Below are 18,693 nucleotides of genomic sequence, written 5' to 3' on the forward strand. Positions count from 1 at the left end.
TCGCCTCCGCCCGCGCCCCGCCCCTCGGGGCGGAGGGATGCCGCCCCCCGACGTCACCTCGCTCAGGTACCGCCTTGCGTCTCACGCTCTTTACGTCATCAGGAATAACTGGCCTTCCCATTGGTCGGACCCCGAGCTCGAGCGAGCGCCCTGGGAGACGACGGGCATCCCTTGGCAACGATCGGCGCATGGGGGCGGGATATGCACGGGTGGCAAAGGCTGAACTGAACAGGAAGGAAGGGAAAGGTTTTGTTTGGAAAAGGAATTGAGTCCTGACTAGAGTTACCCTAGCCCCACTTCCGGCCCAGCCCTCCGGGTTCACACCTCAGCCTGAGTGTTAAGAAGAGAGGCGGGCCCTAGAAGACTAGGACAGCCTGCCCAAGGGACCAGGGAATGGAATGGGGTGGGCCTGGTTGAGGGCGGGACTTGCGAGATACTGGGCGGGGCCTGGAGTGAGCTCGTAAAAGGGCGAACCCGGTAGGGCGGAAACTTCTTACGCAAGAACTTGAAAGAGGCGGGGCCTCCAAAAGGGGAAAAGCAAATCGAAGGCGGAGAGTAAACGGGTGGGGCTTACAGGGGGCGGTCCTAATGTGGCTGGGTCAGGGATTGGGTAATGGGACGGGCCTACTATGTTTTTTTTCCATTAAATTCTGGAGTTGGAGAGGGCGGAGCCTCCTTCGTGCTAGAACTAAAGGGGCAGAACAGGAGGCGGGACCTTAGCTGGGTGGGACGGGCAGCAGAGTCCCATAAGGCAGGTGAGGGAGGGGCAAAGCAAGAGGTCCTGAATCCTCTGCGCTAGTGAGGTGTATGGGTAGAAACTCAAGGTGCCACTTGGGGTTTCAGCCTCTAGGGCTCGGGCTCTACTTGGGCTCAGGCTCCAGCGTCTCTGTAGCGAAGAAGAAGAGACGCCGGAGTCAGACACGGATCACCTGAAGAGCCGCGGCCAGTGAGACCCCGGGGAATCTCCCCCTGCCCTTGCCCACCCACCCCTAGCTAGGAGCTGGAGAATCCCTCTCTCCTATACCTACCCCTAGAATCCTCTCCAGGCGAACCCTTGGAATCTTTCTTCTGCTTCCTACCCACAGAATCATCCTCCCCATTTCAGACTCCCAGAATCCTACATCTTTCACAATCTCCTGCTTCCCCCTTCCAACATCTTCTAAACCTTTCCCACCATGCAGAAATCCCAGAATCTTCCATTCTTCTAGTCCATAACGTCTCTTCTCTACATATCTTCTCTCCCGAAATCCCGGAATCTTACATTCTTCACAATCTCCAACATCCTCTCCCCACCAATATCTTTTCCCTTCCAGAAATCCCAAAATCTCCATCTTTTACGATTCCCCAGCATCTTCTTCCCCACCAACCTAAAATCTTCCCCAGAAATTAACAGAATTTCCTTTCCCAGAGTTTTCTTGATTCCTCCACCGTTTTTTTCCTACCTTCCTGACCTACAAAATCTTTTCACAGATCCTATGCCTCACTATGTTCTTCCCTTCATTTACAGATAAAAATTCTCTCCACAAAGCTGTCTGAATCCTTCTCTTATAGCATCCACGTAGCCAATCTTCCTTTCCTCTCCCCAATCTCAGAATCCTATTTTCTCAACAACCACTTAGAATCTTCTTCCCCACATAATCTCCCAGACTTCTTCCCAAAGGATCCTACCTCAGAAATTTCCCACCCAGACTCCTTTCTTTCCATATAGAGAACTTTTTTCTGCACTAGAAACAATTCAACAACCATTAAGCACCTTCATGCTAATTCAACAACCATTAAGCACCTTCATGCTAAGGACTAGGACTAGGACTTTGGGAAGGGAACAATCATTATTTATATGATATGTGCTAAGGACTGTGCTAAGTATTAGATTTGATCTGCACAATAATTCTGGGACATAGGTGCTATTATTATCCCAATTTTATAGGACAGAGGTTAAATGGCTTGCCTAGGGGCACACAAGGAGGATGTGTCATGAGGCTGGATTTGCATTCAGGTCTTCCAGGCCCTTATCAACTCTGTCTAAAACTCTACCCACTATGCTACCTAGCTATCCCTAACTTCGAAGAGCTAATAACATTCTCCTGGGAACATTTTTCCTTTTAAAATCCATTATTTTTTAAGCTTTACAATAAAATGTGATACAGGTGATACACATGAGGAAACTGAAGCTAAGGGACTCAACTTTAACACTCTGCTATATTTTTAAGCCTATTGATATGAGAAAACTACTTCCCCATACTCTTACTTTACAAGAATCTTCCTCTTCCCACCTCCTCTTTCTCCAAACTCCACCAGGATTTTCTTTGTCTTCCCCCACCAAAACCCTCAAATTTCTCCCCACCCTAGTCCTCCTATATGCAACCCTCCTAAAATTATAAAATAACAGAATTTAGAACTGAAAAAGATTTTAGTCATTTAGCCCAATGGAATCAAACTCAAATAGGAACAGATCCCCACAGGTCTCATATTGCCTTAGAAAATCACAAATGAACATTATGTTGTTATTTTTACTTATTTTGTTTGATATTTTTCAATTACATATTAATCTGGTTCAGGCTGTACTTAGGAATTTTACAGACCATAACGTTAATACCTCTCATTTAGTCCAACTCTTTAAGTTTACAGATGAAGAATCTGAGGACCAAAGAGACTAAGGGGTTTGTCCAAGATCACACAGGTAGAAAATAACAAAGACGGTATTTAATTCAGGTCTCCTTGATCCAACTCTATGCTCTTTCTGCTATGCCACACTGACATATCCCTTTTAAATCCCATATCTTCTCTCTCAAACCTCCCACACTTGAGAATCTTCCTTTTCTTCCCCAGATCCATCCCTGATTCCTCACGTCAAACACTTCCTGAATCTTTCTTCCTTTCAAATACCTACAGTCTTCCTTTATCCCTTATTTTGCCTTTCCCAACAATCTTCTTCCCATAAAACCTACTCAGAATTCCCCTACTTCTCATAGATCATTCTCCAGAATCAACTTCTTCCCTCCCATAACCACCATAAACTTCCTAAAAATCTTTCCCATGTAAAAACTCCCAAAAGCATCCTCCCAAACCATTTATATCCTGCCAATTTGGGAATTTTTACACCCCCCCGAACCCCTTACCCCCCACCCACCCACTCTGGAACAGCCTACAGGATATTGTTTTCCTCTATCCTTCTATAGAAAATCTCAAATCTCAAATCTCTCTCTCTCTCTTTCTCTCTCTCTCTATCTCTCTCTCTCTCATACACACATGATTTCTTTTCTTCTTATAAGCCCCTTGGGATCTAATTTCTCCTCAGCCCTTATACTATACACACCTCTATGACTTGCCCACAATCTTTTTTCCCACAAGACCTCCACCATTAAGAATTATTTTCTCAAAAACATTTTTAAAAGAAAAGAAAATGAGAATTATTTACTCTCATAGATGCCTCAAAATTCTTCCTCCTATGCTGTTTCCCTAGAATTCTTCCTCTCACTGTTTCCCCCAGTTTTTCTTCTTAGCCTTTTACTGGCCTTTAGTATTTTCCTCTTACTTTCAGAGATGCACTCCCCTCTCCATAAATCCTCAAAATCAGCCTTCCCTCCCCACGTGTTCCCCCAAATCTTCCACAGGATCCCCCAAATTTTCTCTATTAATCTTCCTCCTATATACCTTATCCCAAAATGTTCTTTTCTCATCAACCTTTCAGAATCTTTTTTCTCTCCCCACCAACTCATATATTCTTTCTCACTGATTTCCTCTGAACTTCTTCAGTTCCACAGACTTTCCACTAACTATGCAGAAGCCTCCCCCCAAAACTGACTTTCCCTTAGAATTTTCTATTCTCTTAGGAACTTGAGCCTCCTTATCCTCTCAGATTACCTATCTCCACTGAACCAACACAATCCTTAATCACTATTCCACAAAATTATTTTATTCCCATAGACCTGGTGGAATCTTTGTTATTCCAGAATCATCCTTCTCCTCCCACAGATACTGTAGCCAGACCTAGACTCCAACAACATGAGTCAAGAATCCAAAGTGAATACCAAAGAATCATCTCCTCAGGCACCTTCCAAACCTAGGTGAGAGGGGAGGGGACCCTAAGATGTGTATGTATTAGAAAGAAAAGTTGAAAATACTGTAGTTGAACAAAGTATTAAAAGTATAATGGGAAGGAGGGTGCTCAGAGCCCAAATACTTGGGGGATGAGGGAGGGGAAGGGAATTTGTTTCCACAAACAACACCAAGCCTACAGTCCCATAATTCTCTCTTTCTGGGGACCTTTTAGAATGGTCATACTCTAAAACTCCCCCTTTACCACCTCCAGGAAGTCAGTGCCTGTTTTGGATCCATCAGGAGACAAGTATTATTGGTGGCTCAACACTATGGTATTCCCAGTCATGTACAACCTCATAATTCTTGTATGCAGGTAAGAAGAAAAAATAAGGGCACAAAAAGGCACTTGGCAAAATCTAAGGATGTGGAAGAAGGGGAAAGGGGGCTTTCTTGTTCTGCTTTGGGAGATTCTGGGAGGAATAGATCCTGAAGCCAGGTCCCTCTCAAAATATCCCCTCCTTTATCCCCAGAGCCTGCTTCCCAGACCTCCAGCATGGATACTTGATGGTCTGGCTGGTCCTGGACTATATAAGTGACCTGCTCTACTTAATGGACATTGTTGTGCGCTTCCACACTGGTAAGTGATATCCTAACCTAGGTTCTTCTACTCCCAACCCTTTGATTCCAGTTGATCTATCCTACCAAACCCTCTACTCCTATGACTCAATTCAACAAATATTTATCAAGTACCTACTGTGTATAAGGCATTGGGACACAAAACCAAGCTCAGACCCCAAAGAATATACTTTCTATTGGGGGGAGCATTAATCTGATAATAAGTAACTTGTGGACAGATAATTAAATATAAGACATTTTGAGCAGGGAGAGAACACTAATAATTAGGTGGGTTGAGGATGGCTTCAGGTAGGAAGCAGCACCTCAGCTAAGATCTGTGGGAAAGTAAGGATGTAAAGAGGCAGAGGTATAGAGGGAGTGCATTCTAACTTAAGAGATAACCCCTACAAAGGCATGGTACTGGGATCAATTATTAAATATTGTAAAAGGTTAAAAAGACCCAGATGACTTCCCCATTAATCTCACTGAAGCCTGCTAATCCCTCTATCAACCTTGAAAATTTGTATGAGCCCCACTCTGGCTCTTTGTTGCATTTCCTTTATTATTTTTATGGTAGAATTCTATTTTTTTTTAATCCATTCTGATTTTTGCTTCTGTTTTATGGGAAGGTTCATCCCATTCACATTGATAGTTACGATTACTAACTTTTGTATTTTCCTGCATCCTATTTTCTCCCCTGTGTATACTTTTGTTCTTTCTTTCCACTTTGTCCCTTCTTAGTAGTAACTTCTCTAACCTCCTTACCTGCCCTACTTTGTATTACTCTTCCTCCTTTCTCTTTTCTCTTTCTCCTAGTGTTTCTATCCTCCATTTTATTTCCCTTTTCTCTTCCTATTTTTTAGAGGATAAGATAAATTTCTATACCCAACTGAATGGATTAAGTTATTCCCTTTTTGAGTCAAAGTTGATAAAATAAAGCTTCAGACAATGTTCATCCTCCTCCCTTCTTTCCCTTTTTTGTAATAGGTCTTTTGTGCCTCTTTATGTGATCTAATTTGTCCCATTATACCTCCCCTTTCCTCTTCTCCCAGTACAATTATTTTTCTACCCATTAATTTCTTCTTCCCATCAGAGTCCATTCACAACCATACCACTTCCTGTCCATGTATTCACCCTCTAACTGCCCCAATAACAGAGTTCTCAAGAATTATAGATATCATTTTCCCATCTAGACAATTTAACCATTAAATTATATATATATATATATATATTTCTTTCTACCTGTTTACCTTTCTGTATTTTTCTTGAGTCCTGTGTTTGAAAATCAAATTGTCACTTAGTTCTATTTTTTTTTCCAATAAAAATTATTAAAAATCTCTTACTTCATTGAAGATCCATCTCCTCCCCTGAAAGATGATGTTCAGTTTTTCTGGGTAGTTAATTCTTGGTTATAACCCCGAGTCTTTTGCCTTATAGAATATGATATTCTAAGCCCTCTGATCCTTTATTGTAGAAGCTGCCAGATCCTGGATAATCCTGACTGTTTTTCCTTGACATCTGAATTGTTTTTGTCTGGCAGCTTGGAGTATTTTTTCCTTAAGATTATCATTTTTGGAGTTTTGCAATAATGTGGAGGTGAATGATGAATTCTTTCAATGACTATTTCCCCCTCTGGTTTTAATATATGAGGCCAGTTTTCCTTGATCTCTTGAAGGATACTATCCAGGCTCTCTTTTTGGTCATGGCCTTCAGGTAGACCAATAATTTTTAAATTGTCTCTCCTGGATCTATTTTCTAGGTCAGCTCTTTTTCCAATGAGGTATTTTCTTCTAGTTTTTCATTCTTTTTAGTTTATTTGACTGATTTTTGATGTCTCATAAAATCATTAGTTTCCATTTGCCCTATTCTAGTTTTTAATATGTGATATTCCTGTTAGTTTTTGCATCTTTTTCTATTTGATTAATTCTACTTTTTAAGTTGTTATTTTCTTCATTGGATTTTTTTTTTTTTTTTTGCATTGGCTTATTGTGTTTTTTAAAGACTTGCCTTTCTTTTCTAAGCTATTGACTCTCTCTTGTATACCTCTTATTTCTTTTTCTCATTTTTTCTTCTACCTCTCTTATTTGCTTTTAAAAATCTTTTATGAACACTTCCAAGAAGCAGCTTTGGGCTTGAGACCTCTGAAGACATTTTGTCTTCATCTGAGTTGGTGTTTTGCTCTTCGTCACCATAGGAGCTTTCTATGGTTAAAGTTCTTTTTTGTTTTTTGCTCATTTTCTGCTTTCTATGGTTAAGATCCTTTTCTGTTTCTTGATCATTTTCTTCTCTTGCCTTTTTGTATTTCCTCTTTTGTGAGTGTTATGGTCAAGCTCTGCTCCTGGGTAAAGGGAATACCCAAGTTTCCTGTGCAATTCTGAGCCTTGGCTTTGAGCACAGGGGCCCCTTGTGTATGGTCTTTTGTTCACAGCAGGGGAGAGCTTTTCCTGCTTAATCCAGGAAGCACCCTGGTTTCCCGGAATTTGCCTTAAATTTGAGCTAGGACTGGAGGCCACCCTCTGGTCTGCTTCACCACAGAGCCAGGACTAAGGGTCTCATTTGCTGATTGGCTGTGACTCAGACCCTCTCACTGGCTTTCCCAAAGTCTGTCTGAGCTGGGCTGAGCATCCCTTTCACCCCTGTGAGACAGGCCTTTCTTGAGTCTTTCTAATCTGTCTTGAACTGGAAAGAGCTTTCATTCCACCAGGCTTGGTTTCATGTGGTATTCCAGAGAGACTGGAACAGCTTTCTGCCTTCACTCTACCATCTTCTCTTTGTTGTATTTCCAATATTGGAATTAACTCTGCTACTCCTTTCTAACCTCAGGGTTCCTGGAACAGGGCATCTTGGTACTGGACAAGGGTCAGATCTCACAGCGCTATGTGCGGACATCAAATTTCTTGTTGGATATATTGTCCCTGGTGCCCACAGACTTGGCATACTTGCGCTTGGGCCCCCACACACCTACCCTGAGGCTCAATCGTTTTCTTCGAGTTCCACGCCTTTTTGAGGCCTTTGACCGAACAGAGACCCGTACAGCATATCCCAATGCCTTCCGAATTGCCAAACTTATGCTCTATATCTTTGTTGTCATCCACTGGAATAGCTGTCTATATTTTGCATTATCACGATACCTGGGCTTTGGGCGAGATGCCTGGGTATACCCTGACCCAGCACAGCCCGGCTTTGAACGTCTTCGTCGCCAGTACCTCTACAGCTTCTACTTCTCTACCCTCATCCTCACCACTGTGGGTGACACCCCCCTGCCAGCCCGTGAAGAAGAGTACCTTTTTATGGTGGGTGACTTCTTGCTGGCTGTCATGGGCTTTGCCACCATAATGGGTAGCATGAGCTCAGTCATCTACAATATGAACACAGCTGATGCTGCCTTCTACCCTGATCATGCACTTGTCAAAAAGTACATGAAGCTGCAGCATGTCAACCGCCGACTGGAGCGTCGAGTCATTGACTGGTGAGGGCCTAATGCTGAGAGAGTAGAAAATGTTGGGTTAAGGGGAGGATATTGGCCATGAGGATTCAATGACTGTTGTCTTATGGAGAGTACTTACTTGCTGGAACATGTTTCTTGGAAAAGAGGAATGCTTTGAAAGATATGAAGTAACTTTTACTGCTTAGAATTCAGCCATAGGAAGAAGGAGGTTAGGAAGGCAGCAATAGCAAGGAGGAGGTACTCAGGGACAGGGAGCAAAGGATTTGATTGATTATTGGAAACATGGTGGTAAGAATATAGAAGTATAAGGGGAAAATGGGAGACTAGGAAAGCAAAAGAGATACAGAGGAAGACAGGAATTCTCATGAAACTGAAGGAAGAGATATCAACCTGGATAACCATTTGTCAGAGAAAGAGAAACAATGTCCTATAGTGGAAAATTCACTGGATTTGGAATTAGAGATGCCTGAGCCTCACTAATTCATTCTAAGATCTTAGAAACAAGGGTAAAGTTGAATATAGAACTGAATAATTATGGATCTCTATTTCTCCATTTGTAAAAACAAGTTGGACTCAAGGCTTTTCTAACTCTAAATACTATAATCCTATGATGTTAATGAAGAGTTTTTTTTATTTAGGAATGACCTAGACTATTTAACCCTTTTAGTCTTGAAATTTTGGGATTCTGTGAGTCAATCAAAAAACACTTATTAAGCATGTATATGTGTCAGACTAAGTACTAGGGACATAAAGACACACAAAAACCAATCTTTATCTTTGGAGAACTCATTCTAATGGGAATAAAACATGTAAATAATCAGATACATATGAGATATATACAGACTAGATGAAGGGAGACATTAACAGCTGGGAAAACTGGGAAAGGTATCGAAGGAAGCCAAAGTAAGTAAAAACCAGAGTGAGGAGGCAGAGCTTTCCAGGGATGGGAGACAGATCTTGCATAATCATGATAATTAGACATGGGTTTCTTTTTCAAGAAGCTATAGGTGGGTCAGTGTAGCTGGTTGGTAGTTCATGGAAGGAAGGAAGGTATAAGAAGGTTGGAAAAGTAGAGAAGAGCCAGGTAAGAAGGGTGACCCACCAAGCTGATTTTTCTAAAATATAACATCTGATTAATTCCTGCTTCTACTGCCCTGTTCAAGAAACTCTCTTGGTTCCCTATTACCTCCAAATAGTAGTTTAGAACTGGAAGAAATGTAGAAATTATATACATCCAGTTAACATTTGAGCTTCCTGAGGGCCAGAACCTTTTTCACTTTTTTCTTGTATTCTAAGTGCTTAGCATAGTCCCTAGCATAGGGTAAATGCTTGATTAATGCTTGTTGCATTTTATAGATGAAGAGCCTCTGGCCCAAGAAATTGCTACAGATAAAATTAATAAAGCCAAAAATGGAACAGAGGTTTCTGATTCCAAATCCATTTCTCCTTCCACCATACTGAGCCTGTCCTTCAAAGAGTCCTGGGACTGTTAGATTCCCAGACTTTCCCATGTGAAAAACTACACACATGCCCAAATACATGTGAATCTTCACTTCTCATGTAAACTGAGAGTTTCCTGATTAAAGATAAGACTAGGCTTTGCTCTTGGGAGATGTCTGAAGATCTGTGCGTGGATTAATAGTAATAATAGCTAATGTTGCTTTACTTTTTTAAAGTTTTGAAACTGGTCTGCATAAATTATCTCATTGGTTGAAGAAAATTAATTAGTTGTTGACCTGCATAAACAGTAAGGCTTCACAGAAAAGAGAGACTGTTTGAAGGATCTAGGAGTGTTTAAAGAAAAGAATTGTGGGACCTATGATCAGCATCTTCAATATCTGAAGAGCATCTGTGTTATAAAAAACAAATCAGTTTTGTTCTGCTTGGCAGCCTTAAGAGCAGTGGATAGAAGCTGCAAAGAGGCAGATTTAAGTTCTAGGTAAAAAAAAAAAAAAATCACACACTTTGTAAAAGTTAGAGCTAACTTAAAGAGAAATGAGCTTCTTGAAAGGTGTCATTTCCTATTGCTGGAGGACTTCCAGGTGAGGTTGGTCACATTACCCCATCTGTAGAAGGGATTCTTATTGAAGTATTTGTTAGGCTACCTGAGGGGAGACTATTAGCTTCTATAGTCTGAGATTCTATGATTATTGAAGGAGCTAGGATCTGATCTGGTGCCCATGAAGGAGAAATAATGTTGGGCCAGGCAGAGCATCTGAGATGAAGCAGAGGCAACAAGGTGTGAGTCCCGTGGCAGGGGGAAGAGTCCATCTGCCCATGGCCCACCACCATTTCTGTTATCACTCTAGGTACCAACACCTACAGATTAACAAGAAAATGACGAATGAGGTGGCCATTCTGCAGCACCTGCCTGAGCGCCTGAGGGCTGAGGTGGCTGTATCTGTACACCTGCCCACCCTTAGTCGTGTGCAAATCTTCCAGAACTGTGAGGCCAGCCTCCTGGAGGAGCTCGTACTAAAGCTACAGCCCCAGACCTATTCACCAGGAGAATACGTGTGCCGTAAGGGCGATATTGGCCGTGAAATGTACATCATCCGAGAGGGCCAGTTGGCCGTAGTGGCTGATGACGGTGTTACTCAATATGCAGTGCTGGGTGCCGGGCTTTACTTCGGGGAGATCAGCATCATAAATATCAAAGGTGGGAAAAGGGGGTTGGCTCAAATGGTAGCCTAGGAAAGGAACTCCTGGCTCCATCTGGGAATAGATCCTGAGTCTAGAAAGACCCCTAGGAAAGACACATCTGGCTTAAAGATATAGGGTGTATTGGGTGGGGATTGGTGAAAAGATCTAAGGAAGGGGCTCTTGATTCAGTAATCTGAAAAGCAGGCGGACCCAGTTGTGACCTTGAGAGGGAAGGTGAAAGAGACTGGTCTGTCTTCCAGATATTTTGGAAAATAAAATAGTGTGTAGACAGACTGGGAACAGACCAGATAAGAATTTTTAATGGATATGAGGGAGGCTAAACCCTGAGGAAAGGATTAAAGGAATTGAGGAGGCTTAATTGTGGGGAAGGGATTTTATCTTAGATTCACCTACTCACAGCTCATTCCTAGGATCACTCTATACAATTGTATCCTACTTGCCATTCCTCCACAGGGAATATGTCTGGTAACCGTAGGACTGCAAACATCAAGAGTCTGGGCTACTCTGACCTGTTCTGCCTGAGTAAGGAAGACCTTCGAGAAGTGCTGAGTGAGTACCCACAAGCTCAGACTGTCATGGAGGAGAAGGGCCGCGAGATCCTGCTTAAGATGAACAAGCTGGATGTAAATGCAGAAGCAGCTGAGATAGCATTGCAGGAAGCTACGGATAACCGCCTGCGTGGTCTTGATCAGCAGCTAGACGACCTGCAGACCAAGTTTGCCCGCCTTTTGGCTGAACTGGAGTCCAGCGCCCTTAAGATAGCTTATCGTATTGAGCGACTAGAGTGGCAGACTCGCGAATGGCCAGCTCCTGAGGAGGTTGGGGCAGGTGCTGATGATGAGGGGGATGGTGGAGAGGAAAAGGCTTCTTAGACTCGAGGTCTCACACACACACAGACACACACACACACACACACACATTCCTTTTTGACTTCAGCTTTAGGATGACCCCTTATGACCTTCGCCTTTGGATGACACAAACCTCAGAGGAGCCCTAGAGATATAGGAAAATGTATCTATAAATATCCTCATGTCATAACAATTAAACTATAGACAGAGTTATTCTTCTTTGCCCCAAAAGAGGAGAAAGATGAAAAAAAAAAAAAACACATTCAACTACTCTACGCACTGCCACACACTTAGTTTCCAGTTCACACTCAGTAGCACCCAGTGAGCCACTGACAATTCTGATAGAAACACGGCTGTGTGCTAACCCATGGATATACACTGAAGCTCCCACACACATTCATGCCAGTCTTCTCAGTCTCTTACAGAGATTATCACAGTCACATGCCCACATGAACACATGTGTGCCAGAACACATTTGCATATGCTTTTTTTCCCCAAAAAAGCAAAGTATTTAGAAGAGAATAGCAAAATAAATTACAAGGGAAAGACAAGTAGTGAATCATTCTCAGCTTCCCCATACATGAAAACCTGCAGTCTTCCACAGATAGGTTTCTACTATGCAGAAAGAGAAAGTACTTCCATGAAAAGGCCACATATACCCTTCCAAGTAAGTCTCATGCATACGTTTCTCTCAGTCAGAGAAATCCAACACTCCAGTCAGATGAGACCATCACTAAACTTGCCTTCTAGAAAACCCCAAGCTTTTGTAAAGGTAACAGAAATGGCATTGAATGCATAATGACCATGTTGCATTCCAATAAAGTATTTCAAACTTTTCAAGTGTCTTTGGGACTCTGGGGCAACAAAAAAAAAAAAAAAAAAAAAGGCTTTCCTGAAGGGAGGGTATAGAGATGAGGGATAGTATGCCTAGAGGAGGACTCTCCCACTCTTAAGTCTAGAAAATAGGGAGACGGAGGCATGGAAGCCAGAGGGTATAACAATTTCTCCAGGTAATCTAATCCAATAACTAAAGATAGCACAGAATGCAAAACATAGTAAAAGCTGTAGATGAAATATTAGTGTCAAAGTTAGCTGTTCCATCTGTATCCCCTTCACTTCTGACCCTTCTGCCCAAAATTATTCTGTCTTGACATTTCATATCTCAAACCCAGCACAAAGAACTGCCTCTTTAGAGGTATGATTTGTGCTGTCACTAGTTCTGACTCTCAAGCTCATCTATAAGACTATTGCTGAATACTCAGAAGTTTGTTGGAAATTTAGGGCAAACAAGGATGTGGAGGATATTCTGTTTAAAAAATATTGAAGTGTTTTTGAGACCAGTGGTTATGATAAAACTATATTACAGTTCTCGTGGAGCCAGGATCTATTTGGGAAATCAGCCATTTGCCATTTGCCCCCATGTCTTAGAGAATAGTCTTCTGACTTCAAATGTTTTTATATCTTAATTTCTCTTAATCTCTTATCTTCTCTTAATTCTCTTATCTCTTAATTTTAACCCACCCTGTGTTAGCTCCATTCCCTGATCTCTTCTAGAAGTTCTCTCCCTTTGGGGCCTCATCTCTTACCTTTTCCTTCCTACCACATCTTGTTTCTGCTCTACCAATATTTTCCTTGAGGTTTCTTCTGGCTTCTCTCTGATCCCCAAGAACATATTCTCACTGTGGGCTGGCCATAATGACATTAAGAACTTCTTTGACCTTTACTGAATTCCTTTCCAGTTTCTGGTGTCAGAAAATCCTTTTTATTTCCTGTCCCTTTTCTCCTTTCCCTGAGAATAGGTGCTGAACTTTTAGAATCATAAGTATGTGATTTAGAAGGAATCTTAGAAATTATTTTGGTACAATCCCCATCTAAGTAAAAAGAAAAAAAAACCCTAAAGCAAGAAGGAGTCATTTGCTCAAGATCAAAATACAGCTTAATGGCAAAGTCAGGACTCAAAGTCAGTCATCCTTCATCATCTGAACTCACAGGATATCAGATCTGGAAGAGAACCCATACCTGACAATCAACATAAGAAGCAAATTCAATGATCAACAAGCAGAACAGAACAGTGCATTAGGAGACTGGGGAGAGAACAAAGCCCCCTTGTCAAGGAACTTGCAATCTAGCAAGGGAGATTAAGACCAAAATAGAACAATGGAATATTACATGAGAAATGCATTTTTTTCAAGATCAAATTTATGGTTTTAATCTTTTTGCCAATACAGAGCAATCATTTGCTCTGCAACTAATGCTTTAGAGTTGTCTAGGGTACTGAAAATAAGGAATTTTGCTCTGTCTCACAACCAGCACCAATTAGAAACTTGACATAATATACATCTTCCTGACCCCCGGGCCAGCTCTCATTCTTTATGCCATGCTGCCTCCAGATAAAAGTCTAGTAACTAAAAGTATCTATTAGAGAGTTACAAAATAAAATGGTGATGAGAGGCTTATTAGAGAAAAAGTTCTTTAAAGACAAGAATTAATTTGTCTTTAAATCATTAGCATCTGGCAAATAAAACCTAATAAATAATATATGGTATTATAATAATATATAACAAATAATAAAAGTATTTAATGTTTGTTGAACTGAATTGTTGGATGCTGTTATCAACAGAGGAAAAAAATGGAAGGCTTCCTGGAGATGCTAACATTTATGTTGATTTTTAAAGTATGGGTTCAACAAAAATAGTGAGAGAGAATATTCTAGGCATAGAATACAGCCTCAGTAAATGGTGCATATTTGAGGAGGAAAGAATTATCTAGTTTTATTATAGCATCAAAGGGATGAGATTAGGAATTCATTTAACATATCAGAGTGCAGGAGTGACCCAGGACTAAAACCTTGAGTTTATATGGGTCAGCCATAAACTTGAAAGACTTTTTTTTTTTTTTTTTTTTTTTGCTTCTAACCCCACTCAGGTTTTCTCTGGGAATAACAGGAATTACCTAAGCATTTCTAGATTTCTATGAAAAAAGAAGAATCCCTCAGCTACCATTTAAATACCTAGTCCAAGAAAACATGTAGTGTAGAATAGGTTTTATTTGCCCTGAATTTTAAAATTGAAAGAATACCTGAGCCTACAAACAATCTGGACAATTCTCTGTCTCTAGTGAATCCCTGCTTCCCTTGAGAGACCTATACAGTCTTTCAAAATTCAAATGCCACTCTGGATATGACACTTTCCTCCAAAACAAAAACAACAAAGTGAAAGAAACTAATTACATTCACTAGAGTGTTGATCCCTTTCCATGGACCTTCAAGTCTACATAGATCATAGCAAAAGACCAGGCCTGAAGTTTGTTCTTCTACATTAAGACTCTGTCCCTTGCTGTTTCTTGGCTGCTGACCTTGTTTATACCAGAAAATCCTCCCCAAATCCAGGAAATTTGTTCTAGAAACTCCTTCCTCTGGTTCCTGAGAGTCCTCTGTTAAACACTACTACCTGGAGCCCCACAGTTCCCAGCAGTTCTTGGCTCCCTGTTAGAACCACCAGCTGTGCAGATTTTCTTCCAGGAAATGGAGTCCGTATATGTTTAGCTTTTGTCTGTCTTACCTTCCAACTCTGATTTTCCTCTCTTACAGCTTTCCAACTTGCCCTTTAAAATCGCAGTTCCCAAAGTGTAGTCTAGGTGTATGAATCGGCTGTGAATCATTCAATCATGCTCAGCATGGTGTTAATGGGACAATTTAGGACAAGGCAAGAAATCCATACTTTCTCGAAGAAATTTCCTTGTCAAGGAAAAATAAAACCTCATTAAAGAGGCTTCAATAGTGCCAATAGGGAAAAAGAGACGTTTTACACCTTACATAGAGAACATACACCTCATCTCAGAATAATGTTGAGAACATAAACTTTATTCAGGAGGCAATAGGTATCCACAGAACATTTTTAAGTATAAGAGTGAAGTGACTAGATTTATACATTATTTTGGCAATAATATGAAGAATGGATTGGAGAGAGTAGGATGTATAAATGAGAAAACTACTATTGCAATAATTCAGATGGGTAATAACGAACACCTGAATTTGTAAGTGCAGTGGAAATAGAAATTGTATTTAATGTATTTAACATGGTTTAGATAGTACCTGGTAATTTGACTGATTGAATATGAATAACGAAGGAGTAGAAAGAGCCAAAGACAGCTGCAAAATTTTGAACATAGAAGATCTGGTGAAATCAGAAGAAGAATAGATATAGAAAGAATGATAAGTTCAGTTTAGAATATATTATTTTGAAGTGCTAGTGAGATATCTAATGAGGTAATAGGTAGTTTATAAGAGAGATCATGACTAAAGCTGTAGATTTGTGAAATTGTCTACAGAGGGATATAATCAAGAGCATGGAGATGAATGAAATTGTAGAGAGAGAAGTGAATGCTGAGGGCAGATCTTTGGAGAATGCTCACCTTAAAGAGTAGAAAAAAGAAGACATAGGTGAGACATCTCTGTAAAACTAAGGTCACACCTCTGGAGATTATAGTCAACAATACCAAAATGTAGAGATAAAGATAGAGTATTAGAAACAGGGGGAAAAGCACTGGATTTGGCAACTGGATATTGCTGGTGACTTTAGAGAAAGCAGTTTCAGTAGTGAGGTCAGAAGTCTGAATGGGATGGGTTTAAGGAGAAATCAGGTAGTCAGAAAGTAGAAACATTTTTCAAGTATAGGCAACTAAGAAGTTTAGCAGTGAAAGGAAGCAGAGAGATGGCAGGGTAGTTAGGTAAATTGGAAAGATCAACAGAATGCTTAAAAAAAAAAAACTTTTAGTTTTGGTTATACCCATTCTTTGTAAGAGAAGAAAAAGCCAAGAGCTACAGGAAAAAATGAATATGAGAAAAAGGGAATGGCTTCTGAAGCGGTCTTGGAAGACATGAAAAGGTATGAGATCAAGAGCTCAAGGATACCATTTAGCCTTAATAAGAAGGAGAGAAAGGTATCAAAATATTGGGGGAGAAAAGAATAATAATAGATTAGATCAGACCATGATTCCATTTGATAAAGGGAACTCCAAAGACAATGCAAATAGACACTTGCCTTATATCATAGAGCATTAGAGAGTTGTCTGAAGGCTATGAAAGATTACATGATTGTTTATATCTATGTGATCAGTATATGTCAGATCTTTCCGATCCCACAGTCAGCTCTTCATCTGATAGTCAATACTGGCTCTTAATTACTACTACCACCACTACTACTGTTACTGCCATTGCCGCCACCATCATCACAGAGGCTAGGTTTCTTGTAATTGGAAGGGTACTCTGATAAGGTTGATGGTGAGAATGTTGGATGGACACATGGTTAGATGGATAGACAGGAAGATAAATAGATGGATAAAGTGTTTATTTGGCACTTAAAATGTGCTAAGCATAAACCTAAGCATTAGGGATACAGAAACAAGCAAGCCAGTCAGTACTTGCCTTCACAAAGCTTATATCATAATGGAAAAGATAAAATATGAAGAGGAATTGACAGAGGAGAAGGATATACCAGCCTTTGAATAGTGTGGATGTAGGTAGCTGGGAGTTGGCATGAGGGCATGGATCCTGACAAAGTGGGCTAAAAATTAACCTATCAGAGTTTTACCTCCAGCTCCAACCTTTCCTGTTGAATTTTTAGTGTGAATTTTTAGCAATCCACAAACACAACAAATCAGAGCTTGAAAATGTTAAAAAAAAAAAAAATACAGATTAAACTTAAAACAATGTCCTGAACACATTTCCCCCCTGAAAACTGGGCCTTTAATGTTAACTAATTAGCATTAAGGGCCCAGTTAAGGTTATATGCCTTGAATCCATAGGTAATGAAATTATCTTGAGTTCAACATTTTCTCCAACTATGCTCAACAGTCTTAAAGCAGGATTGAAGAAATTAGATGGTGGGGATTACCAAAGAATAAGGATTTGAAGCTTAAGAAGGAAAAAGGAAGAGATGGAGGGGGAGAGAAGAAATATTTATTAATGCCATATACCAAGTACTTAATCATGTGCCAAGCAGTATGCTAAGCAATTTACAAATATTATCTCATTTGATCTTTACACAACAACCTCATGATACACACACACATGTGTATGCATTTATCTATATCTATATCTATCTATCTATATACACATCTTGCAATTGATGTTGAGGAAATTGAGGAAACTAAAGCTGACAAAAAGATAGAAGATCAAAGGAAAGGGGATTTAAAAAATTCTGTAGTAGAAGTGACAAGCCATGGGGGCAAGGCTGAAAATGAAGGGTAGCAAAGCCAGAGGAAGAAAAGTAGATGAGGATAATAGAAATGATATAAGGAAGGTCAGGAAAAGGGGGAAGTGTTAGTTTATTGTGAATAAACCTCCAGGAAAGGGAAGAGAAGAAGAGAAATTAAAAACTAAAATTTCAGAATTCTAGACCCTAAGTTTGAATGTGAAATACCCAGCTAAGGGTAGACTTTCCTTGAGCACCTCCAGGAGCAGGGAACCTTTCAAGGCAATCTATTGTACTTTCATACAACTTAATTGTTCAGAAGTTTTTCTTTTTGTGAAGTCAAAACCTACCATCTATTGCTTCTAATCAAAAGCTGTAACATCTAGATGGCTCTAGAAAACATGCCCAGGACATGACCAAAAAAACCTTGAATCACTTTTTCTCATCAGTTCAGGTGAGAGGACCCAGAGGAGAAAGGTGACAATCATTCTGTTTATATTGTACAGGAATTCACAGTTCCTCCTACTTGTTATCAGCTCTAGGGTCCCCTGGGAAACTTAACATCATCTTGTTAGCTGTTGCAAGCAGGCTATTGGTTCCATTTTTGTCTGTGTAATCTCATCTCTGAGAGGCAGCAGAGTGGATGGAGAGACATCCTTGAGATCAAGAAGATCTGGGTTTGAGGCTGGCCCTGACAGTCCCTGGCTTTGTGGTCCTGGCCAAGTCATGTAACATCTCACTTCTCTAGTCTAGATCTAGAGTCTAAGACTATAAATTGCAGAGAAAATGCCAATGTGTTTTTATAGAAGGAGTTTCTCCTCCCTTTCCCTTTTTTTTTTTCCTTTTTTAAAAAATATTTTATTTCATTTTCCTCCCTTTCCTT

The 18,693-nt window shown here is 40.5% G+C and overlaps 1 protein-coding gene across 1 annotated transcript; it reads left to right on the forward strand.

Annotated features, from left to right (window-relative positions):
* Positions 1-3,242: 3,242 nt before the first annotated feature.
* On the forward strand, positions 3,243-12,452 carry CNGA4 (cyclic nucleotide gated channel subunit alpha 4). Its single transcript, XM_051987599.1, has 6 exons — positions 3,243-4,067; positions 4,313-4,414; positions 4,572-4,678; positions 7,480-8,125; positions 10,414-10,763; positions 11,222-12,452. Exons 1-6 carry the CDS (start codon positions 4,006-4,008, stop codon positions 11,638-11,640), a joined length of 1,686 nt encoding a protein of 561 aa, XP_051843559.1. The 5' UTR covers positions 3,243-4,005; the 3' UTR covers positions 11,641-12,452.
* Positions 12,453-18,693: the final 6,241 nt, after the last annotated feature.

The sequence above is a fragment of the Antechinus flavipes genome, chromosome 3 (genome assembly GCF_016432865.1).
Source record: "Antechinus flavipes isolate AdamAnt ecotype Samford, QLD, Australia chromosome 3, AdamAnt_v2, whole genome shotgun sequence".
Classification (NCBI taxonomy): Eukaryota; Metazoa; Chordata; class Mammalia; order Dasyuromorphia; family Dasyuridae; genus Antechinus; species Antechinus flavipes.